Source organism: Poecile atricapillus, chromosome 1 (genome assembly GCF_030490865.1).
Source record: "Poecile atricapillus isolate bPoeAtr1 chromosome 1, bPoeAtr1.hap1, whole genome shotgun sequence".
Classification (NCBI taxonomy): Eukaryota; Metazoa; Chordata; class Aves; order Passeriformes; family Paridae; genus Poecile; species Poecile atricapillus.
This window is the reverse complement of record NC_081249.1, coordinates 169,075,574-169,090,477: the sequence shown is the minus strand read 5'-3', so window position 1 is coordinate 169,090,477 and position 14,904 is coordinate 169,075,574. Positions and strand designations below refer to the sequence as shown.

Genomic DNA, 14,904 nt, shown 5'->3' with positions numbered 1-14,904 from the left:
AAGAGTAAGTATTTTTTTCTTTTCTGGTCAAATAGCTGTCTGAGGATCTGATTCAAGAGAGAGGCAAAGGAGTTAGGGCTTGTTTCCTGTGGCTAGTTAGTAAACTATCTTCCCTAGAAAGATAAGTCAGGTGTTGATAGTAAGAAGCACTCCATCTGCTTAAGAAAGCTTTAATGGGAGGTCAAGGGGTATAGGGAAAAATCTATAGTAAATAATGTAATAGTTCTGAATTAGCAAGCTGATAAAAGTGAATTAAGAAATGCAGACTTTTTTTGTTCTGTTGGAGATAGACTTTTTCTTTTGCCCTTCAGCATTTTGTGCTACCTTCAAATTAATAATTTCTTACCAGAAGTTTATATTTAATGCATGAGGCAGTCTTGTGCTTAATATCTAGCTAGGTTCAACTGGGTGGGGAGGGGAGATAATGTCAAAATGACAGGACTTCCTTTTTTTTAGTAGATTGGAACTATCTAAAGCATCTGAAATCAGAGTATTGTCAAGACATGTTTTCTTTGATTCTAATTGTGAGAATAAACATATTTTGGAATTCAATTCCCAACAATTATATCAATTTGTTGTAGTTGGTATATTTTGTAAGTGTATCAAACAAATATTTAGCTAATTTTAGTAGCTTCTTTTGATATTATTCTGTAGACTGGCTTCTTCCCAGTATCACAGTAGCATTTATATACCATCATTGTTTCCTTAGCTTTACATTGTAATGAGATTAGCTGTTTGTTCTTTTCAGAGTGGATGTATGCAGTGCATACAGCAGTGGTTTAGTCTTTCCTCTTTTCCAGATGCTTTAGGCTTATGCTCGTAGTTGACAAACCTGTGGTGGTACAGCTTTTTATAATAAAGGGAATTATTTGATTCTAACCATCTTTTGCCAGATAACTTGGTAGAGACACTTCAGCTTCCTAGATTTAGCTTTAGATGACTAATAATGTTTTTAACTTAGACTGTTATGTAAAATATGAGAAAGAATGTCTCAAAACTAGAAGTACAGCAGGAATTCTTCATTGCTCCATAAAAATGGCCCATTAGTGTTGTCTGGCCTTTGTCTTGCGTATTTGGAGCTAGGCTTGTGTTTGTAGCAATTAAGAGGTGATTTCATGCCCAAGTGTATTTTAACATTACTTTGCATTTTTGGTCTTGCCCTTCCTCTGCTTTAACCTTCTTTGCTCTCTTTTTCTGTTTTTAGCTGCTCTGCCCTACATTGTCTTTTGCTTGCATCTTTTCTAACAAATGACTATTCCAGTTGCTCCATCTATCCCTGCCCTTCCTTTACCACTTTCCATACTGTTCAGGTAGTCTGTTAATCCTTTTTCTTTCTTTGAAATAAAGAAGAATTAGAGCTGTATTCTTTCATTTCAGTTCTGGGTTCTGTGACCAGGCCAGAGCAGCAGACCTGTCACTGCAGGAGGATTCCACCTGTATGTCTAACCTGGGCTGAATCATGCAGAGATGTGAATGACTGTGCTTGAGATCAGTTTTATCTCCAGTACTGGTGTATACAGGGCTCTGAAGTTGGCCACATGTAGGTAATACATAAAGCAGAAATAAGGGAAAAGACATGTTTCTGGAATCAAAATGCAACTTGTAACTTGAGAGATAACATTTTACTTTTCAGAAGGATCTTTTGAGTCTGTTAAAGCCTGATGTTGAAGTCTCTTTTGTACTGGGGGATGACAGATTAGTTGGCTTATTTTATTCTTGAGTATATTCCCAAAATCTCCGAAAGAATTGGCTAACCTGTTCTGGAAGTGTCTACAGCAGTGTTTGAACACATGGTTTTCAACAAGTGTTTTAATGTAAGCCAAAATTGCTTTTGTAATTGAAGATACACTGTTAAGTCTGTCAGTACTATTCAGTTACTTTTTTATTGTTTCTATTAAGAGTGTGATAACCTGCACCGAAAGGAGGGGGGTCAATCTCTGGGGCTCTTGTGTTAGCTATCTGATTCTAGCCTTTTGCAAGCAGATCAGTTTGTAGCTTGTCTTTTTTATGTTTGTAGATATTTTAGAATATGGTAAATAATGATGGAATCATCTCAATAAAACTAAGTCTGTTACAAAGGGTGCTTGTATTTCTTAGTTTATCTTGTTTTGTTCTGTTGGAGGTACTTCACTATCTTTATTTGATGAGAGTTTATAGATGTAGCTACATAATAACTTCAAGAACTGAGAAGAGATTTTGCATTTAAGAACTTCTGTATTGAAATATTTCTGGCAAGGACTTCTGAAAGATCTCATTTTACAAGTTTCCCTCTAGGTAGTTCAAATGAACAGTGCCTTGATGTTTGCAATTATATAATTTATGGGACTGTATGTCTATTTTGTCCCACTGCTCAAGTCATCAGTGAGGATGATAAGCAGTGTTAGTCCCAGTACTAAACCCTGGGGTGTGCTGGTGTGACCGGTTTCCAGCTGAACTTTGTGCCATTCACCACAACCTCTTCAATCCAGCAGTGCAGCCAGTTTTCAGTCCACCTCACTGTCCACTGCTTTAGTTGGTAGCTCATCAGCTTGTCAGTGTATGTGATGGTAGGTGTTGTTAAAAGCCTTACCAATGTAAGATGAGCAGCATCCACTGCTCTCCCATCAGGGTTACTTGCTTCAGCAGCTTCCCTCAACTCAGCCCTGTTGAGACCACATCTGGAGTGTAGTGTCCAGTTCTGAGCTCCCCAGTATGAGGTGGAGTACTGAAGAGAGGCCAGTGGAGGGGCCACTAAGATGATTAAGGGATTTTCCTCATCTGAAGAAAGGCTGGGAGAGGTGACACTGCTCAGCCTGGAGAAAAGAAGGCTCAGCAGGATCTTCTCAGTGTGTACAAATACCTGAAGGGAAAGTGCAAAGAAAGCACATTTTCAAGGGTGTCCAGTGACAAGAAGTAATAGGTACAACTGCAACAGAGGATGTTCTCTGAGCATCTGGAAATACTTTTTTACTGTGAAGGTAACTGAGCACTGTTTGGAGACTGAGTCTCCATTCTTTGAGATATTTAAAAGCTGTCTGGACATGGTCCTGGGCAGCTGGCTCTAAGTGACACTGCCTGAGCAGAGGGGTTGAACAAGTCAGTCTCCAGTGGTCCCTTTCAGTGTGAGATTTATTTTTTTTTTAAGTTTGTTTAAATTTTTGTATTCTCAATCCTATTTCAGGTTAAGTAAGTCTTCCTTACATCAGATCTCGGGGCCTAGGATTCCTGAAGGCAAATCTTGTCATTGAAGAAGATATGTAGTACCAGTCTTTTTTCTGTGTCCTTTGTCATCAGGTTTCCTGGCCTCATTCAGCATCAGGCCCACACCTTGCCATGTCTCCTCTTCCTTTAGCTCCTGATGCACCTGTATCTTACTGTCCTTGTATTATGTCCCTTGCCAGATTCAGCTCAGATGGGGCTTAGCTTTCCTGTCCCCACCCTTGCATGCTCAAACAGTACCTTGTTTTCTCCTCAGTAGACTGGTCATGCTTCCATCTCTTCTGTTTCTTTCTTTGAGTTTTGTCAGGAGTGTCTTGTCCATTGGTGCAGACCTGCTGCCTTCACTTAACATCCTGCACATAGGGATGGAGCATTCCTCAGCTGAGAAGAAATGATCATTGAAAGTCTCACTTCTTAAGATCTTCATAATGAAGGAGTAGTAGCAGAATAGCTTTATTTCCATCCTTCAGCTTTCAATTGTGTGCTCTTAGAAGAAGTGAAAGTAATAGGGCCGCTAGAGCGTATTTGGTAAAACCATGAACAGATGCCTGAGTTAACAAACCCTTCTGCATCAAATCTCTAGTTCCAGGCAGCTATATAAGATTTGTTTTAGCATTCAATGTTACTCTTTTGCCCTCTAAATGCAACAGAATATGATTTATAATTTTCAAAAGTAGGTGTTAGACATAGTAATGCTTTTGTTACATTTTTGATACCTGTACAGACAGCATTGCAGGGTTTGTTAAAATGGTTCTGTTTTACTGCATTGGTAGTCACTACTCCTTAGTCTGGTTTTAACATTTGTTTTTCCAGAGTTTCACTGGGATATGATGAATTGTCACCAATATGCTCTTCCATTTTTTTGATGGAATGGGACAGAAACTGAGATCAATGTTCATAAAGCTGGTTTTCTTACTTCTTCAAAACCAGTGATAAATGCTCAGATCTTCCAGTCTAAGCTGGTTCCCTTTACCTACTTACATATTTATTTATTCAGTTTTGGTAGTTGAACCCTTGCTACAAAAGCATTTCTTTAATGTGTCTGCATAGTTTCTTTCTTGTTGAATATGTTACTCAGAAATTGCTACTGGCCTGTATCTAGAAGTCTGTGACCCATTTGCCCAGGGCTTTGTTTTTTACATCAACAAACCTGAATAGTACTCACGACCTTCTGGGTCAGTCTCTACTGTACAGTCCATGGTTTCTGGATGGCCTGCGAGCTTCCAGGTGGCATGGCTAGAGCTGCTGAGATTCAGGAAACTGGTGACTGACACATTTCAACAGGCTTATTGTGGAACTCCAACTCTAACCTCTGTAAGCCAGCAGCCATTCTGTAACTACCACTGCTCACTTTGGAGGGTAACTGCCTGTGTTTGGATATTCCTGGTATGCCTTGATGTTTGGAGGCTGCCATTGAGATACATATATATATATATATGTCTGTGTGTATGTATCTATGATCTTGCACTGAATAATCCTTTCTTTGCAGACCGCCTTTTTCAGATGAATTGGATTTTAGCAGGAAGATCATGAGCTGTGTATGGCTAAATTTCTTTGCTTAAGGAACTTTGCATGCTGGAATTGTATTTTTAGACTTGCAGAAAGTAATAGGGGTTGGCTGGTGAAGAAATAAATGGCTGGTTATGTTGGATGACCACCTACAATGTGTAATCTTCCCCTTTGCTAAGCAGAGTTGCATTGATAGCATATTAATATATTAACTCTACTTAAAATAGAGAAGCATCCATTCCCTCTGGAGTATGCTGCACCTGATTCTGTCAGTCAGAAGCAAGTAAAATGGATGTTGTCAGACCAATTTGAGAAGCTCTGTGTGCTGATATAGTGAATACACTATAGAACTGTAAAACTTAGAGTTGCAGAAAATGGTTGTTGGGTTTTCATATGGTTGTCAGACTCAGACTGTATCTGTTCTCTGCCCCTATTTCCAAAAGGCAGCATTCAAGCAGTTATTTGTTCGCAGCTGATGCTTGGGAACAGTGAGCTCTGTAAGGGCTCATGAAATTACCATTTTTGCATTTGTCAATGCCCTATTTGAAAATAGAATTCCTGTTTTCAAGACAATGACAGATAATATGGTTTCCTTCTGTCACTGTAGGGTGCCTGGCTTTTACAGCCTGTGTCTCAGGCTTACTGAGTCTTTGAATCTGTGAATGTAAAAAACTGTCCTGTTGCACTTTGAGTTTGGGCATTTAGAAGAAAAAAATGAATAGACTAATACAAAAATTGCTTTCTCTATTCTATGATGTCTGAGAGTTGGTCTCTAAGTGGTTTGGAGGTTTAGTGTAGAGTTTCATATAATGATAAGAACAGCCAAAAGCTTTGAAAATTCTAATAAACAGTGATTGTAGTCTTAAAGGTATGGCCTATACCTAGTTTGGAAAGTTAGTATAATGATGCCAGTCTTATTGTTTGCATTGGGGTTTTACTGTAGCACTCCAAGACAGGTAAATTCTATGCAACTTTGAGGAATATTTTATCTTCTGTAAAGATAAAGTTGTATCATTTTCAAGAAAACTGTCAAATGGTAGATCAGTTTAAGAACAAAAAGCTGGTTTGAGCACATTTCTGCAGACTTCTGTCCTGACCATATATGACATGCTGGCCTAAGGCCTGGGACATGAGCAGTCTAGTTTTGGAAAGTACTGCTGCTCCCAGAATGCATTTTTCTCTGGTGGATAGAGATTTGCCAGTGTCACCTGCGGCAAGATATCAGGTGTAACTTTGCTGCAACAGCCATGGTGTTTGTATTCAGCTCTGTCCTTTGTGTCTCTCAGGAAGAATTACTCGGTGTGAGTAGAAGCCATGTCTATCTCTTTACAAATTTTCCAGACTTGTACATAATGGTTCTATTTGTGGTAGCAGGAAACTCAGCCACAAGAACTGGGAATCATAACACTAACAGCCAGTCTTGTCTGGAGTCATGCTGCCGTTTTTTCCCTTATTTGAGATTATATTCAGTAGGAACAAATTTTCTTTTTGGGCTGATGGATATACGTATCATCTTTCAAGTGTTAAAGGTGTGACTTTTTGGTTAATGCAATGTCTGTTCTTGGTCCTTTATGACTGAAGAAGACCTGGTGGTGTTGCTGGCGAGGGACACGGGCTGTGGCTGTGACAGCAGGCCCTGAGGCTGCTGCTTAGATTGGATTCTTGCTGTAGCACAGGAAGCCTTGCTTGTCTCAGGTAAGATGGAAGGTGCAGGGTCTACAGGAGCCTGGGACTGTTGAAAGTCCCAAGTGGAAACCCACAAGTGGATTATCTTTGCTGGCTGTGCAGGAACGAGATAGGCCCAGGACACTTGGAAGGAAGTACTTAAAAATAAAACCATTGAAATCTCAGTTTGGAGGGGTCAGAGGTGAGACAGGCTCAGGCTTCCTAGAGGTTTGTAGGAAGACTGTAGAAATCTTTTCAGCTCTTTATCTGAACATTTTGAAATACTGCTTGTAGTGTCTGGTCAATCTACTCTCTGATTCAGCGCATGGCTGGGTGTCAGAGGGATAGGTTGGTGAAATGACATGGGGTGTGCACCAAATTAAAACAGGACAGGAGAACAGATTCTTAGCATGCATGTTAACAGTTTATTAGTATACTAGAGACAGTTACCTCATGAGAACATGCTGGTCAATCTTTCTGCCTTAATACAGAGAGGAGAGTTTTGTTCAGAAAGTTATATGGCCTTCCTAGGTATTTTAGAACTGGAGTGGGCAATGTGCTTAACTCTGTAGTGTGTGTGCTAAAATAAATGTTTAAAATATGTCTGCTTTAGCTTGTTGTCACCTGCGAGCATACACAAAAAAAAATGCTGCCCAGCAGTTCTCCTATCATTCTTCTAAATTGTGAGGATTAATATTCTGAGAAGATGGTGGCAGTTTACAGTACCTTATAGTCTATACATTTTATTACTTTATCAAACAGAAAGCTCAGGGATGAAGCTAAGTAAGACTTAACACTGCTGTGTCTTTCTTGTTCCTTAGAGCTCAGTAAATGTGTATGTTAAAAGCTTCTTTATTTCAAACCTCTGCAGAGTTTGAGTAAACATGGAGGTGACTGTAAGGTCTCAAGTTGCCAACTGTGAATGCCAGAAGGTATGAAGGGGCTTGAAATAATATGCTGATTCATTTTCAAGGTCTAGAATAAAAAGATCAGAAAACTGCCAGTCTTTCACCTGAAACTTCTACACACCTTCTGGAATAATCACCATTTTAACTACTAGCTAGGGAGTGGGCTTAAGGCAAGTGGGTTTGGAAGACTTTCTGACAGTTGTTAAGCCCTCAATTACATCACTTATCAGGCATTCATAACAGAAACTTAGTTTTTTTTCCATGTGCATAGCTCTTAAATGTTGTCAGTAGTTCCTCTCCCAACTGTCAAATAGTACTCTTGGGATTTAGAAATGAGGAGTTCTTGGTCTGCCCCAGGTGGTTTGAGGACACTAAAATTGCAGTGAATTGAAGTGTAATCGTAACTGGGCTTGAGGGCTATGATCCCTTCTCTAAGGGTTTGCCAGCAAAAGAAGCAGTTCTGTAATAAATGTATTGGTAAAATGTTTCTTTTAAGCTATTAAGGAGAGTCCCCAGAGTATTTCTTTATCAATTGAATTGCAGTAAATCTGTGCACTGCTAGTGTATACACTGGCAACCATTGTCTGACCGTGCTATATAGCAAAGCACTCAACTCTCCTCGAACTTCACATGGAATGAATATATATGGAATGAATGACAGTAATGCTCATTCACTATTTCCACAAATGAGCAGTGATAAATTTATATATATATGTGTACAATGAGCTGATGTTGCTCATTGATGTTGCTTCCCAGAGCAGGAAGGCAGGCCAGGTGTACCCTCTGTGTGGGTAAAAGTGTAGCACATTCTCATGGAGGTGGAGTGCCACTGCGAGCTTTTTGCCTCCATGCAACCATGATCCTATATCAACATGATCTGTCAGGTATCTTGCAGAAGTGTACAAGGCACACAGTATAATTTAACAGCAAGCCCATTAGCTGGCATAACTATTCCCACATCTTGGAAAGGTTAAGAAGAGGCACATGGATACCCAGTGGAATTCTCCAAACTCGTCTTTTTGTTGTTCACAGTAGTTTCTGCTGTGGTTCCTGGCTGCAGCTTGAAAGCCCTGGGAATTCAATAAACACTTCTGGCCCATGTTTTGTTTGTTGTGGTCTGATAGTGATCTTAAACTCTCCTGGTCAGGGTGAAGTGCCACCAATACCACCTCTGACTACATTTTTAAGGAATTCATCTGCTCTAGAAGCTTGATGGAATAGCTGTGCTTCATACTCAGCTAGAAAAAAATGCAGCAGTTACTTTAAAACTGCTTAGAATCCCTTCTTTAAGGACAGGGTATTCCAGGAAGCAACATGAAACTGTAGCTGAATTCAGATATTTATAATTTCAAGCACGTTTAATTGTGCAAGCTTGGGTAGTGTCAATTCAGTGTCCAAATATAGATACTTAAGTAGTTTTTTGTTTCCAGCAGTGGTATTGAAACATTAAGCCAATTTCAGTTGATACAAGACATGAATGTATAATGAAACTAGTTTTGAGGGCAAGAATTGCGTGTGTTGCCACATAGGCTAGAACAAGTCTTAAAGCTTGTGAAACTTGTTTTCTGCTCTGGATATCATCTTTCCTTCCTCCCCTTCATTAGACCGATTTGCAAGAGGATTTTTTGTAACTTTGTGTACATATTGCAAGGACTCTGTGGCTAGTAAGTTCTTTTCAGTAAAATATTGGTGATGTATCTGGTGTATGGTTATATGTGCATCACCTGGCTGCTTGGAGGAGTAACTTCAACAGAGAACTAGTTACATGGAAAGGCACAAGGACTGTGGCCAGCCCTTTATAGGATGTGCTGCCTACATCAAGGCTGGAGATGTGGTTTGTCAGTATGATGGCCCTGCATAAATTACCTCATTGGAAAGGAGCAGTGTAGGAGACAATAGTAAATCATACTGAAGTTCACTATGTGTAGAAAGCAGAGGGTAGGCAAAGGTGTTAAAGCAAAAGCTGAGCAGAGAGAATTTTTCAGTGCATGGCAATAATTGAGGGCCCAATTGCTACTAGGTTGCTTGAGGGCATTCCACTTAGGTGGAATTATTGTTGCAATTAAACAGTAGTCCTTGGCATTAAGTGTCTTCAGCTTTAAATCTCTTCCTTTGAGACAATCCAGTTAATTGGAATATATGTTATTGCCTAGTTATGTGTTATTTATGCTATTGACTATAATGCAATTAAAAAAGGACCTAAAGAAAGTCTACACAGTAATACCCACAATTTTTTTTTTTATTTTTTTTTTTTTTTTTTTTTTTTTGCTATTCAGCCATGCTCCCTTCCTTCTGCTCTAGCTGTTACATGAAGCAGGTCACAGTAAATATGAAGTGATATGTATCAATATGCATCAGTCTTTTTTGTGCATTCTAGAGAATTTTTTAAAAAAGTGGATGGTATACATGGCATACACACACACTTTTGTTTTTTTTCAGTAACACAAAAGGAGGAACGGGTTAAATTCTTATTAGTAGTTATTTCCCCCATTTAAAGATGTGCTGCCTCTTTTTTGGTGATTGAAATTACTATGATTCTTAGTGACCAAGACAGAGCTATGTGAAATGTACATTGTAGGTTAAAAAACAATTGCCATGGAAATATATGCTTGGGTAGCATCATCCTAAAGTCCAAATTGCATGCAAGGCTTTGCCAAAATTTCAAAGCACATCAGCTGTCTCGAACAGGGGCATAATATCTGCTCTTAGCTATTCACTCTGGAGCAATGTATTGAGTGTTACAGTGTTTTGTTGTACCTCTATTAACATAGTATTGCTTAATTTTAACTTGTGCCTTCATTGTCATCAATGTGAATATTTTTTTCACTTTTGTAAAGCAGTCTGACTAAGCAAAATACAGAAAATGGTGATGGCAGGTCCTAGTTTTTGATCTCATTAGTCATTATTTATATTGAGAATTCCATGAAGAATGGTAAATGTGCCAGCATGGCCAAGAAATTGCTGTCTGAAATGACATGATTGTGAGCCTTGTTGGCACAGTGCAATGGCAAGCAGAACAGGTTATAATAAGCCATCACAGGACCTATTTTTGAAAATTGTGGAATATTTTGATCTTTACAAAGCCTTTCAAGTTCAGCAAAGGTAGCACATTAGTTCATGTCTTAGCATGTGAACATTAGTTCATGTCTTAGCATATGAGCACTATTATTTAAGCATTGTATATTATGTATGTGCACATGATAACAGGTAAAACCAAAGTAACTTTCTAACTTTAAGTCTTGTGTAGCTATGACATACTGGCTACTAAATATTTTGGTCCATATTAACATTTCTGTATTTGTGGTTTTGCCATTTGGGACATTTTCTTCCACTGGGAGGCTAGATCTAGACAACAACTAATCTTACTGGTTTTGTAGACTGAACTTTTTTAAAGTTTCTTTTATACGTTGAGGGTGTTTCTTATAGGTTTATACTGCCATAGCAAACAGCTCTTCCAGGACAAAACATGTAAGTAGGGTTCTCAGAAACAATCAAAATGTATTTTACATCAGGATTTATTGTAGCATATGTTAATCATGTGACCGTCTTTATGCCTTAGTAAACAGCCCATGTGAAGAATTAAATAAAAAGATGGTCTAGCTGAAAAACAGATGCTTTGCATGAGCTGAATTTTTCTGAATAAGTACAAAAGCAAAAATGTTATCTAACAATATTTTTTTAAAAATTTACTTAGTTGATGTTAGCTGTTTTTAAAGCAATGGCATGCAAATACAATGTACAATGTATTTTACTCATGTACAATGAGTAAATGTACAATGTACAATGTAATTGTACTCATACCCATCCTATAGGAAGAGAAAGCATTCATTTGGAAGCATTAAGAACTGGGGCATACATTTCTAATGATTTTTTTTCCCAGTAAGTTCTTTTCATTAGCAAAGGCTAGAGAGACATTTTCTGTATCAGTCTTTATTTTTACCCCACTGGGGGAAAAAATTATTTTTGATCAGTTGCATTTATTTAGGCAATCATACTTTTCATTGATATTGTGTCTGCTTTAGAGAGCAGCAAAGCTTACAACCACTGGTGTGGTAGATTCCATGGAGAAAAGAGATGCTTGTGAGAAGCAAGTATTCCAGAGAGGGGAGACAGAGGTAAATGGTACCTACCTCCTGAAGGAAATAAAATCCATCTGCTAAGTGAGAAAGATGAGGAATGGTATAGGAAGGAAATAACTAAATCAAAAGGCATTTTTCTCAGGAAGACTGTTCTTGTTAAGAAGTGATGGTGACAACCTATTTAATTTGCTTTACCTGAGTGACAAAATGTTGTCCTATTGCAAATAGATCATGTGGTTAAATCAGGTCTTTGGGAAAAAAAAAAAACAATGAAAGTGGGTTTGTGTATGAAGTAGGAGAATAACACCCTGGATAATTTCACGGGCCTCTTGAGGAAGGAAAGCTTACTACATTGCAGCTTGGGCCGCAAGAAGCTGCGTGCACATATTGGAGAAAATCCCTCTGATCTGCTTGTTCTGTAGGTCTCTAAGTAGCCTGCTCTTGGTTGCTGTCATTGTTACTTTTCCTCTGGTAAAAGACAGGTGAGGGGAGGAGAAAAATAAAGGAGGCTATGATAAGGATGAAAACTGTAGACTTTACAAAAAAACGGAGCAGAGCAACTTCTCACTATTGCTCCAGGAGACGGTGGATGCTGTTCAGTGCAGTTCTTTGTAGAAGGGAAGATATGGAGGGAATGTGCTAAGTGTTTTTCAATCAAGAAGATTGTGGAGGAAGACCTATGACTTTGAGGGGGTCTTGAATCCAGGAAGCAGACACTAGAAAGAGAGGGGGCAATAGTAAGCAGAACTTCATAAAATGGAACTGGAAAAAAACTGCAGCACGTAACCAATATATGTGTGTTCCAAGATCTCTCTCTTCCCACAGAGCATGCGTATCTGGAACTGTGGGTTGCTGCTGGAGATGGCTTTCTTGACTTGATGCTCAAATGAAAAGCCTAAGTAGCTGGCCTATGTTTTGTATAGAATAGAGTGTTCGGATTAACTAGCAAGGAGGGACTGTGTTTAAGGGCTGCAAGTTATTTTGGGAGATCAGAAGATCCTAGGGCACTCTGTGTTAGTTGTGTTGTGCATTGGACTGATTCTAAGTACAGCATCTTGCCACAAGGAGCACATGTATTAAAGCTAGCTCTTCAAGGAAATTGTGTGGATTACGGCTAAGGGAAACATAAATTTACATTGTATTTTAAGTGGAATGCAGTCATAAGCGGAAAAAATGCATTTTTCTATTATTAATCTCACTGGTGCTTTCTTTAGGTCATTTTTGTCAGCATTGGCATCAGTGTTACAAAAATACTTCAGATCCTGTTTAAAAAAAAATAAAAAAAGGCCTCCTTGTTATTATTCCTCTATACAATCACAGAAGGTCCAACTTCCAAAAGAGACTGCAACTTAAACAGAAGAACAGAGATATACTGGAGAAAACACAGACAGTGAACTGCAATGACATTTGTGTTTAGAACAGCTTTTGGGACAAGTTTGTAGAGGAAGTGGAAGAAAGAGGAAAAGGTGGTCATGGGAGAGGAGAATTAATAGCAAGAAAAGAAGGGGTAGAGTACATCAAAGGTGAAAGAGCTGGGGGGAAATGGATTGAATCAGTAACTAATTAGTCATTTATTTAGTGGGAACACTTAGATTAATACCTTAGGAGTGATGAGAATGTTAATGTGGTTTCCAAGTGACATGATGTAGGTGGTTTTCAGAAGAAAACATAGCGTTCATTGTAAATGTATAAGCTGAATTTTTCTTAAAGATCACAGATCTCTTCCTTCGCCCACACTGTTCTTACACTTCTTGATTTCATCTATTTTCTATGAAATGTATTTATCTTTTTAGCCACAGTCATAAGATTCAAGTTTAGCAGAAAAAAACTCAACTTGATCAGTGGAAGCAAAAGATCACATTCTGTGTAAAGCTGGTCATATCAAGTGTAAAATTGTGTTCTCCTACATACAGATTGAAGAACTCCTGTCAGTTGCCTATAAGCATTAAGCTTGTCCTTTAAGACCCTGGCTTCTTAGCATATGTTGATATAAAAGATGATACAATTCCTTTCTGAAGCAGAGGGGAAAAGGACTTAGGCTAGACAGTCAAACTAGAATAAGAAATTGCAAGTGTCATTTGTGTGCATCCCACTTATCTGTCCTCTCTTTTGATGCAGCCAAGGAACATATCCCACAGCCACCTACAATACTCACCTCCCCTTGCTCTTTGCATGACTTGAGAATTCCCTTGTCTTCTCCTTGTCTGCCCTTGTTTACCCGCATGTATCCTTCTACAGATTCTAGATATGCACCCCTCTGCCATCTGTGCCCATATGTGCCAAGTAGATGCATGGAGTGGTAACTATTATGTAATAATGAGAACATAATGTAATTAGCATCTACAGGGATCTGAATTAAAGACGATACAATGTTAAGATAATGCATTGAAATGTACGGGATCCTTGAAGCAAAGTTGAACTTGGAGAGGTAACTCTTGCAGTGGGAATTCCTAACTTGGTTGGTGTTGTAAAAGTCTGGCAAATTTTGGTTTATTGCTCTGTGAAGTAAAAAGTAATAGCTAAAGCAAATAAGGCTTGTAAGTTCTCTCTGCTGCTCAGTTTGTCCTGCTTCACCCGTCAACCTGTTGGATATTTTCAATCAACTTTGGTGGAGTGGGAGTACTCTAGCAGAACTTGGCCTGCTCGCTGGAGGAAAAGCTGTGTTGAGAACAGTTCACCTGCTTGGCCTGTTTGTCAGTTAGTGGCCACGTGTGCTGCTGGTTCTGCCAATACGCAGTTATATTGAAACCTGCAAAAGGAGACATTGCTGGCTTGTGTGGTCATGTGAGGATGAAACAGAGCAACGTGGAGTCCCAGAAGAGATGGGGAGGGTGAAGAGCACTGCAGGGATTCTGAGGCCACTGGGAAAGAAAGCAAGATAGACATCCAGAAGAAATCAGACTCCACATACTTAGAATAATTTTTTTAAAATCATCACAGTTAAAAATTAACATAGTGTTTACTTAGTGCAATGATCATATACACAGTTTCATAACAAAGGTTGCAAACTTATATTTTTACCTAGTTAGAGACAGGGAGAGGTAGGTGTCTTTACAGTGCTTAATCATAGATATTTTAATTTTTTTTTCCTATCAAGCCTGACTGCAACTCTATGTAGTGCTGCAGTGAACTTTCTTGGTTGTCATGTGTATGTGAAAAGCTGGGGGGTTTGTTAATGATTAAGTGGAATTTTTTTCTGACCTATTATTTGGAAGGATCTGTGTTTTATCAAGCAAGCTTGGCATTGCATCCATAAGGAAATGTGATCCTGTGATGAAGTCAAATTCTCTAATACCATAAGTATTAGATTTCTTAAATAAAATGCTAAAGCAGTCATGTTTTGTTGTTTTTTTTTAAATAAAACAACAAAAATACATTCATTTGGTGCCAGTTCTTTAGTACTTTGGGGGTTTTGTGCGGACTTCTCATGGTTATCTTTTAAAGCTGTTAGGTGAACATGCTCACTTTTTAAAGCTGCAAGTCAAGAGGAGGCATATTTTACAGTTCATTAAAATATTATTTTTGTGTGATGTGGAAACCAGTTC

General features: G+C 38.7%; 1 protein-coding gene across 3 annotated transcripts in view; it reads left to right on the top strand.

Moving 5' to 3' along the window:
- SETD3 (SET domain containing 3, actin N3(tau)-histidine methyltransferase) overlaps nt 1–14,904 on the top strand; it is a 60,005-nt gene that overhangs the window by 2,491 nt on the left and 42,610 nt on the right. The window contains exon 2 of one of the 3 annotated variants that reach the window (XM_058829356.1): nt 1,378–1,544. The exons of the other annotated variants lie outside the window; for them this stretch is intronic. Within the exon in view, the coding sequence (XP_058685339.1) occupies nt 1,474–1,544 (71 nt within the window). The 5' untranslated portion in view covers nt 1,378–1,473. The remainder of the gene's footprint in view (nt 1–1,377; nt 1,545–14,904) is intronic. 3 annotated transcript variants of the gene reach the window in all.